Here is a 16,098-nt window from a genome sequence, read left to right on the forward strand (position 1 = left end):
CGTACTCACTGATGAATTGATTAGAAGTCCTCATCGGTTTTGATACGAAGAACATTTTTCCTGGTTCTCTACCTCGTAGGATGAGTTCATTTGTCTTTTCAGTGCTGTACAGTAATGTACACAAACAGGACTGTTTGGGATTTGGAGTGTAGATGTGATACGGATTTGAGAACAGCAATAAAACTTGTAGACTGTTTTCACCGGGTCGGTCATCCACAACTATGTGAAGCAGGGTATATTTAGGGTGAGGTGGATTTGTGAGAACAAAGAAAACTTATTTTGGGAGACTCTCAGTGGAATTGATGGAATTGGTGAGGCACACACACACAGACAAAGCACACTAAGAGGCAAGTTGATGCTAACATGATTGAAGCGATATACTGTAGAAAACCATCCGTATCAGTAACACACATCTACCTCTTCCATCATAGCCCCGCTCTAATACACACTAGTCACTAAAACACACTAGTCTAATACACACTAGTCGTACTAAACGCTATATGAGATGTGTTGGTTGTTAGAAGTTATCTTGCAGGCATGTGTCGATTTTTGGAATCAGGGTGAACTTTTTTTGATGGATAAAGTTGAACTCAAGTTGCTAATAGATAGACTCTGAGTTAATGATACAATGGTCACAATTAAACTGTGGTCATGTAAAACAAAATTCATTCTGTAACAAAAAGGCAGTCCTTATTTATGTATACTCGAATAATACACAGCAGAATCAGTTTAGTCTGATTATTTGGGTCAGGCTTACAGGCAGATTGGGTCAACCCCAAAGGGAGATCTTTTATTCTTATTCAAAGAGGCATGGAAGGGAAACAATCAGAAGACAGATGAAAAATGACTTAAAGTCATCAGGGAATCGGATTAGGAAACCAGGTGACTTCTAGGATATCTAGGATATCGCTAGAAGAATAGGCACAAAGACACTAGAAGATTAGACATCCAAGGACTGCTGAATAAATGCAATAATTCTACAACAGAATCCTGCACACTCGTGTTAAAGATGGTGTCCATTTAACAGACTATAACCAAACAGAGATATTTCCTCTCTTTTCTGCTTTTAAGTTATTGCTATTAATAAATCAGTGGAAGCAGGTACAGTATGCTGGTAAAACATGAACCAATGCAAGAATATACAGTATATGCACGAAATGCCAAATACAGGCTACATAAATATTCATTAATAAATATACTTTCCATTTCAAATACATTGCTGCTTTCTTATATATCTGAGATTCATTTACAGTCAACAGCTTGAAGGAGCAGAAGAATTTAAGGAGAATAAAGCCTGCATCAGGTATAGGTGAGTAATGCAGGCTGGCACCTTTGTCACCCATGGGTACTGTAGCTGTTCAGTTTCACAAAGGTCACAGAAACTGTGTGGGTCGCCCTCTTCCTGTTCACGCTGTGACTTTCTCCCTCCCCTTCTGTTCCTCGTATAAACCCAAACGATAAACTGTTCTGCTCTGCTCTCTAGCTCGAGCTTGTAAGTTCTGATCACTTCTGTTCACCTTTAGCACCTTACTTCACTTCTAACGGTAAGAAAAACTTCATTATGTCATTTGTACTCTTCTTATATCACTGAGAAGGACAACGGTATTCCTATTTTTTTTAAATGTATAACAAACTGATCGATCTCTTCTGGATAGATTTAATATAGAGCTCGGTGATCAGTTGTGGAACAAAGTGCACATTGGTGAACTACTGAACACCCTAGTAGTGAAAAATACCTGTTTATAAGAAAGAATATAAATATAAATATAAATATAAATATTAAAAGTCACCTAATTATAAGGAAAAGCACATATGAACACTGAGAAGCATTTGCATGTTGTAATAAACCCCCTCTGGTGAATGTCTTTTATTCAAATGACTATACAGCACAAAGTCAGGCTTTGTAAACACTGAGGTTTGTTAGTCGTTATTGTAAACCTGGCAGGACTGTTATATAAAGAATGTGTGCTTTTATACTGTAATGTATCTAATCTATTCTAATCTAATCTAAAATTAGTGCTAAATATGCAAGTTATAACAACTTTACTAATTTTCATCGGTTAAAGAATGACACTTTTCGAGTGTATTGTTGAGGAAACAAGTTCATACCGGTTACCTCTAAAATGAAAGCAGCTATAAACAGTATTTCTTTCCAAATTTCTGAAATTTTCCAAATCTTTCCAAAGTTCAGATTGTCATGTTACTGAAAAACCACAAAGTCATCTGTCAGGAAATCTTTCTCATGATACTTGCTAATAGACTCTTACATCCTTGTGTAATTTACTACATCAACGATAAGGTATCATGTCGAGCGCAGGCTTAAATTTACAGAAAAAGTCATGAAAATCTTTTTTTCGCAATCCTGATCTACATTTCAGCAATGTTGGAGTCTAGAAAGAACTGTAAGTATTAAACGTTTGAGACAATATCAGATTCAAAAAATCTTCTGGAAGCAGTCCATGGATAAAATATTCATATATTCACACATTTCAGTGATCACAGTATAAATTGTAAATTTATCATTCGCGAATGTATATTTAGCCAAGATACAAGGGCATCTAATCTCAGACCATTAGTCTATAAATCATATTATCAAGATATGTTTGATATCCAGGAATTTCTGCAAGGGCAATACGGTATGAAAACATTGTTTGAAAAGCTTCTGAATTGTATTCACATAAAATAAAAAGGCACAAAGCGGTGGATGAAACTTATTACTGTTATCCCCGCAAGTGGACTAGTCAGTTAGCAACCAATGCAGTAGTCGAATTTATGTTAGCTTTATTTCAGATGGATGGATTATTTTGGGAATGGTGGCTTAGTGGTTAGCTTGTTCGCCTTGCGGCTCCAGGATTGGGGATATGTTCCCCGCTGCTGTCCTGTCTGTCCATCATGCATGCATCCCTGTGCATAGGGGGTTTCCTCTGGGTACTCCAGTTTCCTCCTCGAGTCCAAAGACCAGCATTGTGCTGATAGTCATCTACTGTATAAATCGTCTGATGCATGCATGTGGTAGCTCAGTGGATAAGGTGTTGGACTACAGATCAGAAGGTTGTGAGCTCAAATCCCAGGTCCACAACCCTACCACTGCTTGACCCCTGAGGGGGGCCCTTAACCCTCAACTGCTTAGTTGAAGTATAAAATGAGATGTAATAATGTAATTTGCTGTGAAATGTCGTAAATGTATGTATGTAGTATGTGAGTTCCCTGGGGTAGAAACCAGTTTCCTTGCAACAAAAACCATCTAGGGCAAACAAGCTTTGTCTGGACTTAGGAGATAATCTCTCTATAAAACTAATCTTAAAAATACCCAGGATAACCAGCCTCACAATTTATCTTAATAATAATCATAATATCTAAAGGACCTATCTTGCTTCTGTCTCAACAGGATAGTCTGGTCAACGTGACAGTTATTTAATTTCAATTCTGTCTTAAAAAATTCTTTGTCAATCATTTGATTCTAAACTAAATTCAGCCAAGTTGTGTAAGGCTAAAAAGATTGCTGTAAAGTTTTTAAGCTAAAGTTGCCAAGAAGTAATGATTCATATACGCGTTTATCATCATGTAAACTTGGTTAAACGATCACACTAACCTCACTATATTTCTTAACAATACCATGTTTATATATGAATTTTCATAAGAGCAGGAATAAATATTTAATTTGATAATAAAATTTATTCCTAATACACAAATCTGAAGGCCGTCCTGTAACTGTGGCACGTTTCAGCTTCAACTTCAGCTAGCATTGCTTTAAGCTACTGTAAGCAAGCTATGAATAAATTTCTCTATTTTTATAGATAACAGTATTCTCAAATACTGTACATAATGTGTTTCGAATACTAAACAAGTTAAAAAGCAGTTTAAAAAGAGCGTGCAATGATCGAGTCACGATTAGCCAACAAATTCTTAGAAATTTTAGTGTCGTGTAAATTATTGCTTGTATTAACTAATTATCTAATATATTATCTAGATATATAGATTTGCTTATTTTAAAGAAAAAATACAGCCTGGGAGAATTAGCATTAGATTTATCTTTTTGTACTATCTTCATCGTTGGACTATTTATATTATACTTTCGTACGTTACCCACAATGCCTTTCAATTACCTACTAAAAGTGATGCCAGTGGTATCCTTAGTCCTTTATCAGAACCAAAATCACTAATATTTTATTATTTCATCAAGACTGTGTTCCTTTTTAACATGATTAACATGATGTGCCCCTAATATAGGCCTTCTTTACTACTCCCTCACCACATAATCTCGCTTTACTATAAATACCCCCAAGTATTTCTAGTATTTATTTCTTGTCATCACTTTCACACCTGCTCAGAATAGCTCAATGATCCCCTCTTCTCTTTCTGCTTTGATGAAAGACAGGAGTAAGCGCTAGCAGCTGACGGTAGCGTGGCTCAGTCCCTCAGGCGGTCTATTCTCCTCCTGTCCTTTCGTCCCTGACCCTCCGCTCACAATGGAGAGAGTTCAAAACATCACCCGCTCGGCCATACGCAGGGCGTCCGTCATCGAGGTGAACCCGCAGACCAAGCGCAACCTGCAGGAGCTCTTCATCAACTTCTCGCTCATCCTCATCTGCCTGCTCCTCATCTACATCATCGTTCTGCTGTTGTGAGGATGGAGGACGACGTGTGGAAAAGGAACCCGAGGACCCAAGAACAGGACTTTCCTCACTTTATTGCTAGCTTTCATCACAGTGTGTGATCATATTTCGAATTTAGGATTATAGAATGTTCTAGATATTTTTATTTCTTACCATTTTTCATATACCTTATCACTACTCCAGATGTCCATACTGTATGTTTATTTTTCACACACATTATTATCCTTAAAAAGAAAACAAAACAAAATTTCATTATAGGATACTGTCTCAAAAATAATAGGATCAAGTAAATAAAATTAAAGGTGCAATGTGTGATTTTTAAGTGTATACTTTTCTAGATGTATAACAATATATTGAATGTTCAATGTTCACAATATCGCTGTGCAATGGATCTCACTCATTTTGGTATCTGGCTTCTGCTTATGCAAATTTTTTTTTCTGACCCGAAATTGACCATCAACCTCATCAAAGAGCTGCTTAAAAGGAAACTTATAACAGGAGAAGGCTGGTCAATGTTTTAATCACTTTTGGAATCTCTTCTCTCCCAGCAGAAAAAAAATTTCAGCTATTAGAAAAATGATTTTTACACAATAATTTGGCTTCCAAAAAAAAAAATAAATCCTGTTTTGCTTTTGTTTCCTACTTTGTAAATAAAGCATGTACAAAAATCACATTGAAACCATATAGTTTGTGTAACCCTTTCTTTAGTAACCATATAAATCTAAAATAAAAAAGAATTACTAATAATGGATCATTGATCATTGTTCCAGTGTATCCCTGACTCTGAAGTTGATTGTTTTCTTATAATTACATGGTCTGAAGTGTTTTGCTTTGCTCATACATTATACACGTACACAATAATGATTACATTTAAAAAATACTAATAAACTTTTTTTTTTTTATCATTTTATAGTTACATTTTATGGTTTAATTCTTATTATGACTTAGGGTTAATGTTAGGGCTATTTTAAACAACTATTTAATAACTGCATTTAATTCTGTTTAAACAAAATATTGAATTAAATGTTAATTCTTAATAAAGGTTTATAAATACAGGCCACGCTACAGTATACTAACTGAATGCATTAAATGCAGATTCACACTTATTTCCTACTTTAGATTTAAAGATACAAACATAATTTTATAACTGATGGTTTATTGTTTGTAACAAGACAATATAATACAAATATAAACAATTAATTGTGCAATTAATTGTAAATAAAGTTTCTGGCAAGACAGTGTAATTTCGGTCCTTCAAGAAGAGATGATCTGATCTGATCTGACTAAATTGTATATTCCTCTCCTCACATATTGCATTAATGCCCAAGTCAAAAGTATGATAATAATATTATTCTTATTATTGTAATTATCATAATTATTATTGAAATAAAAACAGGAAGTGAAATTCACAGTGAAGTGCATAACACAGACTAATGGACGACTGAAAAGTGCTGTTTCACATGCTCTTCAGGTGGAAAGTGTCAGAACGAGAAGTATTGAGACGAGAGTTCCTGCGGCTCTTCGGGTGCTGCTGTCTGATCGTCGCTCTCACGAGGGCTGCCGGAGACACAGAACACACCGGGGTTAAGCTGGAAATAAACTGCTGGACAGTGAAGCGATAAGCAACCCAAAGCGTAAGAAGTAGAACAGAGAAACGTTCGTTGATCACAAGGTTGAATTTCACAATGCCACAGACATACGTTATCAGGAGTCCCAGAGAGCAAACCTGACCTTGCTGTCAAGTCTGGGGTGGAATGCTCTCTCATTCTCTCTCTCTCTCTCTCTCTCTCTCTCTCTCTCCACTGCCAACTACAGCCACACAAGCCTATTGGTAGAGTTTATTCCTCCAAGTTTTTCATTCAAACTCCGGAGTTGGCAGATGTACTAAGGGGATATGTCTACTGGGTGGGAATTGGCAGGAAATAATAGACAGAGAGAAAAATAGTTCCCCATTATTTACACTGGGTAAATGGAATCCTAGGGTTAGAGTTATCTTGTTTGAGACTTTACTCTACCCGGGGTTTATAGTTAATCCTGACTGTTCATACCCTAATCTTTGTGTTGTAGCAAAAACCTTGATTAGATAAATACAGCGTGCGGCGGCTTTAAATATCGGCTTGTTTCACCAATTTGTGTCACTGAGGAAAAACAAAAGGCAGGTCTGCCCTTCTACACTTAAGCTATCTGTCACAGCTTTTTAATCGAATCTTTGTTAACTTCCGCTATTTTTTTTACTGTAGTATATTTCTTCCTTGCTAAGGTGCACAATTCTGTGATGTTCAGTGTTTTGTCATCTGACTCTACCTACTGCCCCATTTTGTGAAGTGTTTCTATGTCCTGGTTTTCACATGATATGAGTCATGCTCTGGTCAGTTCCTGATTAGGTGTCTGTTAGAATTTAGTTGTAATGTTTTAACATTGCATTATTTTACAATGTACAGGATTGGCAACACAATGCAAGGGCAGCCCAACCCCAACCAATAACTCCAACACTAACTCTATCCTCAACCCTAAACCTAACCTCAACTCTATCCCCAAACCTAAACCTAACCTTAACTCTAACCACAACCCTACCCTGACCCAACCCTAAACCCCAACCCAATACTAACCCTAAACTCAACCCTAATTCTAAACCCAACAGTAAATCTAACCCTATCCCCCACCCTAAACCCCAAGCCTAACCCTACCCCAAGTCTTACCACAACCCTAACCCAACCTTAACTCTAACCACAACCCTACCCTGACCCAACCCTAAACCCCAACCCAATACTAACCCTAAACTCAACCCTAATTCTAAACCCAACAGTAAATCTAACCCTATCCCCCACCCTAAACCCCAAGCCTAACCCTACCCCAAGTCTTACCACAACCCTAACCCAACCTTAACTCTAACCACAACCCTAACCTGACCCAACCCTAAACCCCAACCCAATACTAACCCTAACCGCAACTCTAAACCCAACCCTAATTGTAGCCCCAACCCAACCCTACCCTACCCTACCCCAACCCTAGCTTCTTGGAATTTCTTTATACAGTACTGATCATTTTAAAACAGGTAAAATATGGCATTTTTTTTCCCAGAAGCATGCACATGAAATTTGTAGGAAGGATATAATACATTCAGACAGGATTAAAGTCCCAGAGATTTTCATTTTCAGTTTCATTAATCATTATATTATCCCGCATCCAAATGTTAAAGGAATCCAATTTGAATAGCCCAGGGGTCGGCAACCTGCGGCTCCGGAGCCGCAAGTGACTTTCATCCCTCTGCTGCGGCTCCCTGTAGATTTGGAAAATCAATATTTAATTTAAATTTATTTTATTTTAGTTTGTTACTTTAAAAAAAAATGTAATTCTAAATCCTAAGATTATGATGCTCTTGTAACATTAAAATAAACCGTGTTTAATTTTTTTGTTGCTCAAAATATGCGTCATAACTGCCGACTTGCGAAATCCGACACACAGAAGCAGACGCATTTTTTTGTTTTTTTGTGCATTTATGGTGCAGCCGGCAAGTTAAAACATTGAGACTGACAGTCACGCATTTGGGTCTTTTGTCACGCTCTCCTGCCACACATCGTATTTCTCTCGCAGAAAAACCTTTTGACTATTTATCATATATTTAATAAGCCTCAGCGCCCAAAATGTATCAGTCCGCACCGCTGTCTCTATGGAACCGGGCAGGAATCAATCGCGTCTCCCCTGGAGTTCTTAGTCGAGCCTGACACTTATCAGCCAATCAAAAAAAAGAGGTTACACAAAATCAGAAAATACCACTATCTGGGAAAGATTTAACGCAACATCCAATGAAAAAAATAGGGGTTGCGGGGGGGGGTTGGAGATGTCAACCTTGCCTGTCTTCAAAACTTGAGAGCCCTGGTCATGAATATGATGAGGACTCAATTAGACATTGAACATTTTATTTGAAAGTAACCTTCAACCCAGCGTATTTTTTGTTAAGGTTAGTTCAAATTGTTCAAAATATTTTTGTTTGCCTGAAGAAATAAAATTTAGTTTACTCTGTAGAAGTTCATTGATTTCATAAACACAACACACTACAGTTTTTTTTCTATACTTTCCATAAAGGTGAAAAACGATATATGCAGCGTTATCTTCATTTTAGATGTCAAATGGGTTTTGTGGCTCCCTGTGTTTTTTTTTTTCTGTGGGAAACGGGTCCAAATGGCTCTTTGAGTGTTTAAGGTTGCCGACCCCTGGAATAGACCATACTTTGAACTTTTTCTAAACCCTGTATTTAACCCTGGGCTAAAGGGTAAGGTTTTACACTGTTTACACACATTTGGAATCCTGCACAGACTCAAGGTTCTTTGTCTTATGTATGTTTTTGAGTTCCTAGTACAGGTATAACCTACATACATGTTATGGTCATGATCAAGATTGACATAGATTTTCCACAATTTGGACACTGCCATGCAGTTCCCACCTATTAGCTTGGACTACTCTATTGTGTCATGGGGCAATGTAATTATCTGATTGTGGGAAAGTCAACCTAAGCACACGCAAAACCCGCCTGAATGCCTGAATTATTGATGTAGCTCTAAAATTAAAGGCTGAACATGTAAACCTCCAACTTCCCATGTTTAACAAAACCTCCTTTTAAAAAATGAAAAGCAAAAACACAGAAGACATGAGAGAGAAAAGGAACAGACACACATTAGTATTGTTATGCATCACACATCCACAGCTAGAAACATGCAAATACTAAGACAAAAAAAACAATGGACACAAGAAAAGGAGGATATCTACTCTATGGCATGCTCACTTTTCCATTCCAATGCCAATTTTATTTTTTATTTAATGAGGGCGTTAAATTTTATTTTCGATCACAAAGTGTGTATGTGTGCTCCAGTGACTAGGTGGAGTTTAGTGAATGTGCTACACTCTCTGCTCATACTGCACATGATAGTGAAATAAATGGCCAAGAATGTCCATGCTTCAATTCAGTACGCAACACAAACACTCTTCATGTGCATCGTGTCAACAAGATGCCTTGAAGAGTGAAAAAAAAATGAACAGCAAACACAGTTATGGCTGTGTGATCAAACCAATGGCAGGTACGCCTCTCGTCATGGTGAGCGTGTGTGAGAGAGGACGGACGCTGGACGAAGAGGCGGGGCTCACCTCTGCGTGGGCAGGGTCAGGGACGGAGCTTTGTGCTCTGCGTGCTGATTGGGGGAACTTGGGACAGACTCTAGGCTGGTAGGCCCTTCCGTTTCCACAACACTTAGGTTTGGAGAGCTGACGAATCGGATTGCAGCTTTTCTACTCTTATGCTACATCGAAAGGACACAAACAAAACGTTTTTTTTTTCCCGTTTTTTCCCCCACTAATATAGGACTAGCTTTTAGCTTCCAGCTTGGTTAGCTGAAAGAAAGAAGACACCACTCGAGAGAGAGTGGCTTGGAAAGCAAAAGGCGAGATCGATGTAGGAACTAAAGGGTTAAAAGTATATGCTGACAAAGGAGATCACATGGACACTTCATGGAAATGAGAGATTAACAGTTAAGAGTCAAAAATAAAAAAGATATAAAATAAAAATAGAAAAATCTCATGCACAATAATACATTCCTATTTTTTTAGGAGATGGGATGCATCAGTATTTCAGGAGTCAGAATTTGGCTTAATGCAAAAAAGAAAGAAATAAAAAAATTAATAAAATAAAAATAAACAAACAAACAAACAAAAAAATCAGGGTGTTAACAAAAATGGCTGTGCATTTGAAAAATACATATTTTTGAAATAGGGACATGAACTAAGGGTTAAAAGGCACAGATTGCATTTGTTACACCTTTCTGTGTTTGTAATTAATTCCAAGTGACTTTATTATTATTACCTTTATAAGCGGATTAATGACCCCCACGTTAGGACTGGTGTTAAACACTTTATTGAAGCTCGTATCCCGATTCACCAACTCCAGCTGGTAGAACTTCTTATCGTCCTGAAACAAAAGAGTCAGGATGTAAAACCGTGTGTGAGAAGAACGTGTAAAGGCACGCAGCACTGAGCGCCCACTCACCACCAACTTTTTAACCAGAGACTCTCTTTCAGCCACCATCTCTCTAAGATCAGCGATCCTCTGCAGATCCTCCTGCCTGCTCTCGCGGTTTCGAAACTTATCCTCGGTGCCGTCCAGCCTACACAAACACACACAAGGGCTTTCGCATGTCATGCATTGTAAATGGAATAGAAATTGTTAAAAAAATATCTGTTAATATCAGTTGAGGTGAGGATGGCTTCGAGACCAAAACCAACAGAACTAGACAGCTAAAGTAAACAAAATGAAAATGTTATGACTGAAATCTCATTCACTCAGAAATAAACCCAAACATAAAGTATATACACTTATACACCTGTAAATAAACGTTACTTTATTTAGCCAGTTGCAATTAAGCTAAATTCAAAAATCGATATTGTAAAGTGCAATTAAAAAAAAATAAAACAGGTGATTTTTAGCTTACAGGATTTGCAGAGCGGAGATCTTGTCTTTCAGAAGCTCCTGAGCTTTGTTAAAATCCGACAACATGATTTGCATTTCTCTGTTATGGGTTGCGTTGAGCTCGCTGATCTCCCTCTCATGCCTTTTAGACAGATCTTGTTCATGCCCTCTGCAAAGACATTTAACTAATTTAATAAAGCAATCTCTAGATAAGTTACTACACTCAACATAATTACTTTAACCGTTTCAGGAAGTTCTCCTTGTGTCCATGTTCTCTAGTTTCTCCGGTTCCTTTCCACCCCCTAAAACATCTTTGTTGCACTATTGCAATACCAGCAATAAATAATACTACTGTACAATGTACAACCACAGTGACAAGGAAAACTATAATTTAATAACGAAAACAGATAGCTGCCCATCAACTCTGTGTGTGTGTATGTGTGTGTGTGTGTAAGTAATGAAAGATCTGATGAAAGGTTATTTTAATGCACTCAAAAATTCAATGTAATACAATTTCCAGCTGTTTAAAGAATCAATTTTAATAAATGGAGGGAGATGCTAGTAATGTTGTGAGCAGAGAAGGAGAGATGGAGCGAGAAAGAAATCTACAGTGATAAAGGAAAATCATTTGATAATGTTTCTAACTAATAAAGAACTGATAGCTGAAATAAGTGGGTGGGGGTGAAAGAGAGATAGAGAGAGAGAGACAAAGAGAGAGAGAGATCAGTCTTTTACCTGATACATGCACTTTAAAGCTCGAAAAACTTACATAATACCTGCTCATGTGGTCAGGCTTATGAAAAAAATTCTGCTAAGAGCAAAAGAGAGAGAGGGAGAGGGAGAGATAGAGAGAGAGAGAGAGAGAGAGAGAGAGTGCGAGAAAGAGCGCTTTACTCCGCCTCAGGCCTGACAGGGAAAATCACTTCCTCTGCCCTCCTAATGCCTGGTGAATTAACCTTTATCGCTGTGCTGCTGGAGAGTTTTTAGAAAAATAGCCCTTCAACTAAATTACTCCTCCACACAAACGCTAGACTTGCAAATTTATCCTTTTTTTCTTTTGCCCGAATACAATGAAAACATTTCATTTCACTTACGATTTTTCCCTCTGTACTTTTTACACGTTTGATTTCTCAAACCTACTCCATTTTATTCAGTTTTTCTCCTATATTATGATGTGCAAAAAGTCCCCTGTACAAAGAGTTTCTCAAATGCAACCCGATTAGCATTAAACTAGTGCCATAATGACGGTGGCTTATTGGTTAGCACGTTCGCCTCACACCTCCAGGGTCGGGGTTCGATTCCCGCCTCCACCTTGTGTGTGTGGAGTTTGCATGTTCTCCCCGTGCCTCGGGGGTTTCCTCCGGGTACTCCGGTTTCCTCCCCCGGTCCAAAGACATGCATGGTAGGTTGATTGGCATCTCTGGAAAATTGTCCGTAGTGTGTGATTGCGTGAGTGAATGAGTGTGTGTGTGTGCCCTGTGATGGGTTGGCACTCCGTCCAGGGTGTATCCTGCCTTGATTACCGATGACGCCTGAGATAGGCACAGGCTCCCCGTGACCCGAGGTAGTTCGGATAAGCGGTAGAAGATGAATGAATGAATGAATAGTGCCATAATGAATAATTAGCACTCTCCGTCATTAGCATTTTGTAACAAAGAGGTAAAGCTCTACCTAAAACCTTTCCCTGCCTCGTGATTGTTTTGTTACGTGATTGTGTTCACCTGTTCCGTGTTCAGCTCTGGTTAGTTTGCCTACTGCTACCTTGTTGCGTTAAAATATCATCCTAGAATGTATAATGTTAATATATCATTCCTAGATCTGTCTTTACTTAACAAATTGATTTTCTTTGAATTTTAAAGACAACCTGTGTGTTATTTTTCATCACTAGCCTATTAGCATAGATGAGTTATGTCATATTAGCGAATTACTAGCTACGAAGTATGACACGAAGTGTTTTCTTTTCAGACTAATAACACTGTAGTGAATCTCAGGAGCTGCCAGTTGGTCACTTTATTGTCTCTTTAATAACGACTGCTGAGAAGAATGCTTTTCATGAATGGCTGCCGTGTGTATTAATCTCAGACAATGAACCCTCTGGATTTTGTTCTATTGTTCCAATGTCACGGCTGGAACGTGTAACATCTGAGCAGCTGCTTCCAAACATGAGCTTTTTTTAGATCCCTCCATCTTGTTAAAGTCGTCTCTCATTGGTTCCTTATTGCTTTCGATGATACCAGAATCAATGTTCAGTTAGCAAATAAAGCAGCTGCTTTAAGAGTGTTATTTGGATGTGAGTGGGTTTTGGATTACTGTTTAGTAATCAGACCTGATCTGAAGATTGGCTTCGCTGCGGACACGCAGGACTTCTTTCCCCTTCAGCTCCAGCTCTTTGGTTAGCGTGCTGATGGTTTCGTTCAGAGAGTGAATCTCATGGTCCAAATCAGTGACACGTTTCTTTCTGCAGTTCGCCTCCTGCTGCAGGTCTGTGAGCTGAACCAGTAGATCCTGCTCCTGAAATTCATGCCACCAAAATCACAAAAGTGTCAGAGTCTCAAATGGGATAAACCATGACTGCAAGATGTTAGATGCTAACAACTAAACCTGACTGCTATTATTGCAATGGTGACTTACTTAAAACAAAAAGTAGATAAAACCTTTCAAATCTGTTTATTTCAAATCTGTTTATTTCCACATTTCCATTTTAGATCTATGTTGAATGTTGTTTGTCTAAGAGATAAACTAAATAAATAAATTAACAAGTAATGTCTAATTCATTGCTTATGTAAAATTCATAAATGAATTTTATTTCCTGAATTGAACGTAGCACATTCTTAAAAAATATTGCGTATTTTACTGCCCGTTTGCATCTTTAAACAGCCTTGCTACCATTTTTTGCAATTAAAAAAACCCCATCACATTCCCTATATTATATACTTACAAGTCTATAGTTAATTAGGGCGTTATAAATAGAATCAGAGCGCAGATCTGAGTCGGCTGAATTTTATATGCAAAATATTAAACAGGACAAAGACTAAGAGAGAAATGGTAGACAAAGACTAAGAGAGAAATGGTGAGAAATTTGGAGAGGAAAAAAAGGAGAGAGAGAGCGAGAGAGAGAGAGAGAAAGATTAATGTGAAAATGGAAATCTGCGAAGGACACTAACTTCTCCTATTCTTCATTTGCATCACTCACTTTCCAGTAAAGTGGGGCTTATCCCCAAGGCAAATTCATCACTGTCATGAGCCAGCTCAGGCTCCTGGGGGCTGCTGGGAGATGTATGGATATGTCTCGCTCTGTTTTTTAAGAAATCCAGCTTGTAAGATTCATCAAAGCTTTTGGAACCGAATCAGCACACTCGCTCCCACTAAACGTCTTTATAAGATTTACATGTTTCTGTCTTTATATCTTCCATGAAATATTCTAAACTCAGGTCAAAAATTCAGTAACAAAACCTACTTGTGCAAACCAGGATGTCTTGGTTACAACAACATAAAAAAATGAAGCAAAATTGCTGATTCTTGATGCTGATTGGTCCAAAATTATTAAAATGAAATAATTAATTTGTTAACAACTATTACTTTTTTTTTTTAAATAAAAAAAATGCTTTAAGAATATCTAACATTTAACAAAAATGTAGTTGTTAAATTTTTTTACAAATACAAATATGTTTATATTCTGTGCACTTCTGTAGGAACAAGATGCACAAGCTTTACATGAGTTGCATGTAAAAAATAAATAAATAAATGAAATAAAAAAAATAAAAAATAGATATACAGTTTGTAATTCATCTTTTTTTTTTCTCGAAGGAGTCTCCAGTGTCAGTGCTTCAGTGTAACAGATTTTTGGCTAGTGATAACATCCAGAGGGGACACGGTGGCTTAGTGGTTAGCACGTTCGCCTCACACCTCCAGGGTTGGGGGTTCGATTCCCGCCTCCGCCTTTTGTGTGTGGAGTTTGCATGTTCTCCCCGTGCCTCGGGGTTTCCTCCGGGTACTCCGGTTTCCTCCCCCGGTCCAAAGACATGCATGGTAGGTTGATTGGCATCTCTGGAAAATTGTCCGTAGTGTGTGATTGCGTGAGTGAATGAGAGAGTGTGTGTGTGCCCTGCGATGGGTTGGCACTCCGTCCAGGGTGTATCCTGCCTTGATGCCCGATGACGCCTGAGATAGGCACAGGCTCCCCGTGACCCGAGGTAGTTCCGATAAGCGGTAGAAAATGAGTGAGAGTGAGTGAGTGAGTTATGTTGAGCAGATTTATTATTTATAGGACACGAGTTATTGAGTTTAAGGACGTGAATAAACCTTCTGACCAATCAGAATTGAGAATTCAGCACTGGGCAGTTTGTTAGTGAAAATGAAGTGAATGAGGAGGAGGTATGTATAGATGTGTGTGTGTGTGTGTGTGTGTGTGTGTTTTACTTACGTGTGTTCTGCAGCACTCCACTGTTTTGTCCAGTTCTCTTTTGGCCACTGTGTTTTCTTGCAGGTGTCTCTGTCTCAGGTGTTCAATAGCTGTAGCATGCAGGTGATTCAGCTCGGATCGAAGAGAGGCTTCAGCCACACACACACACACACACACACACACACACACACACACACACAGAGTTTGTACAAACCAGACTATATACTGTTTTTTCACCAGACTTTACTGTTACCACAGCTATAACATTTTTAATGCTTAATTTATACTTAATTTAATACTTAACATTTATATCTATATTTAATGCTGTGAAATGTCATTAAATCAAGTTGCTCCAGACCAGATATGGGATTATGGGATTTTTTAATATGGGATGTTTTAATTGGAGTGTCATCTGTTCCTACAAGTTCCTGTATAGGAGTATATGGTCCTGTAAACCGCTAGAAGTCTTGCCACTTTCATTATACAACAAACAACAGACAGCATCTGCTGCTCAATGTATCTGAAATCAGGTCACCTTGTTGATTGATATTATAGGCTGTAGAAGATGTACAGAGCATTAATAAAGGTGATTGGCACACAAAATACACACACACACACACACA

General features: G+C 38.0%; 2 protein-coding genes across 3 annotated transcripts in view; one reads left to right on the top strand and one right to left on the bottom strand.

The window, feature by feature from the left end:
- Positions 1 to 1,406: 1,406 nt before the first annotated feature.
- Positions 1,407 to 5,368, top strand: LOC132852126 (cardiac phospholamban-like). 2 transcript variants are annotated; one of them, XM_060879178.1, is made up of 2 exons: positions 1,407 to 1,544; positions 4,375 to 5,368. In XM_060879178.1, exon 2 carries the CDS (start codon positions 4,470 to 4,472, stop codon positions 4,626 to 4,628), a length of 159 nt encoding a protein of 52 aa, XP_060735161.1. In that variant the 5' UTR covers positions 1,407 to 1,544; positions 4,375 to 4,469; the 3' UTR covers positions 4,629 to 5,368. The 2 variants fall into 2 exon arrangements, with proteins under 2 accessions (XP_060735161.1, XP_060735162.1); XM_060879179.1 differs by having other exon boundaries at positions 1,414 to 1,544; positions 4,379 to 5,368.
- A 407-nt stretch (positions 5,369 to 5,775) lies between these two features.
- Positions 5,776 to 16,098, bottom strand: part of fam184aa (family with sequence similarity 184 member Aa) — a 28,322-nt gene continuing 17,999 nt past the window's right edge. Inside the window, exons 12-17 of the mRNA XM_060879232.1 lie at positions 15,497 to 15,624; positions 13,400 to 13,584; positions 11,096 to 11,242; positions 10,654 to 10,771; positions 10,471 to 10,575; positions 5,776 to 6,173 (exon numbers count right to left, since the gene is read on the bottom strand). Of these exons, the coding sequence (XP_060735215.1) occupies positions 6,165 to 6,173; positions 10,471 to 10,575; positions 10,654 to 10,771; positions 11,096 to 11,242; positions 13,400 to 13,584; positions 15,497 to 15,624 (692 nt within the window). The 3' untranslated portion in view covers positions 5,776 to 6,164. The remainder of the gene's footprint in view (positions 6,174 to 10,470; positions 10,576 to 10,653; positions 10,772 to 11,095; positions 11,243 to 13,399; positions 13,585 to 15,496; positions 15,625 to 16,098) is intronic.

This window comes from Tachysurus vachellii, chromosome 10, assembly GCF_030014155.1.
Source record: "Tachysurus vachellii isolate PV-2020 chromosome 10, HZAU_Pvac_v1, whole genome shotgun sequence".
Taxonomy (NCBI): Eukaryota; Metazoa; Chordata; class Actinopteri; order Siluriformes; family Bagridae; genus Tachysurus; species Tachysurus vachellii.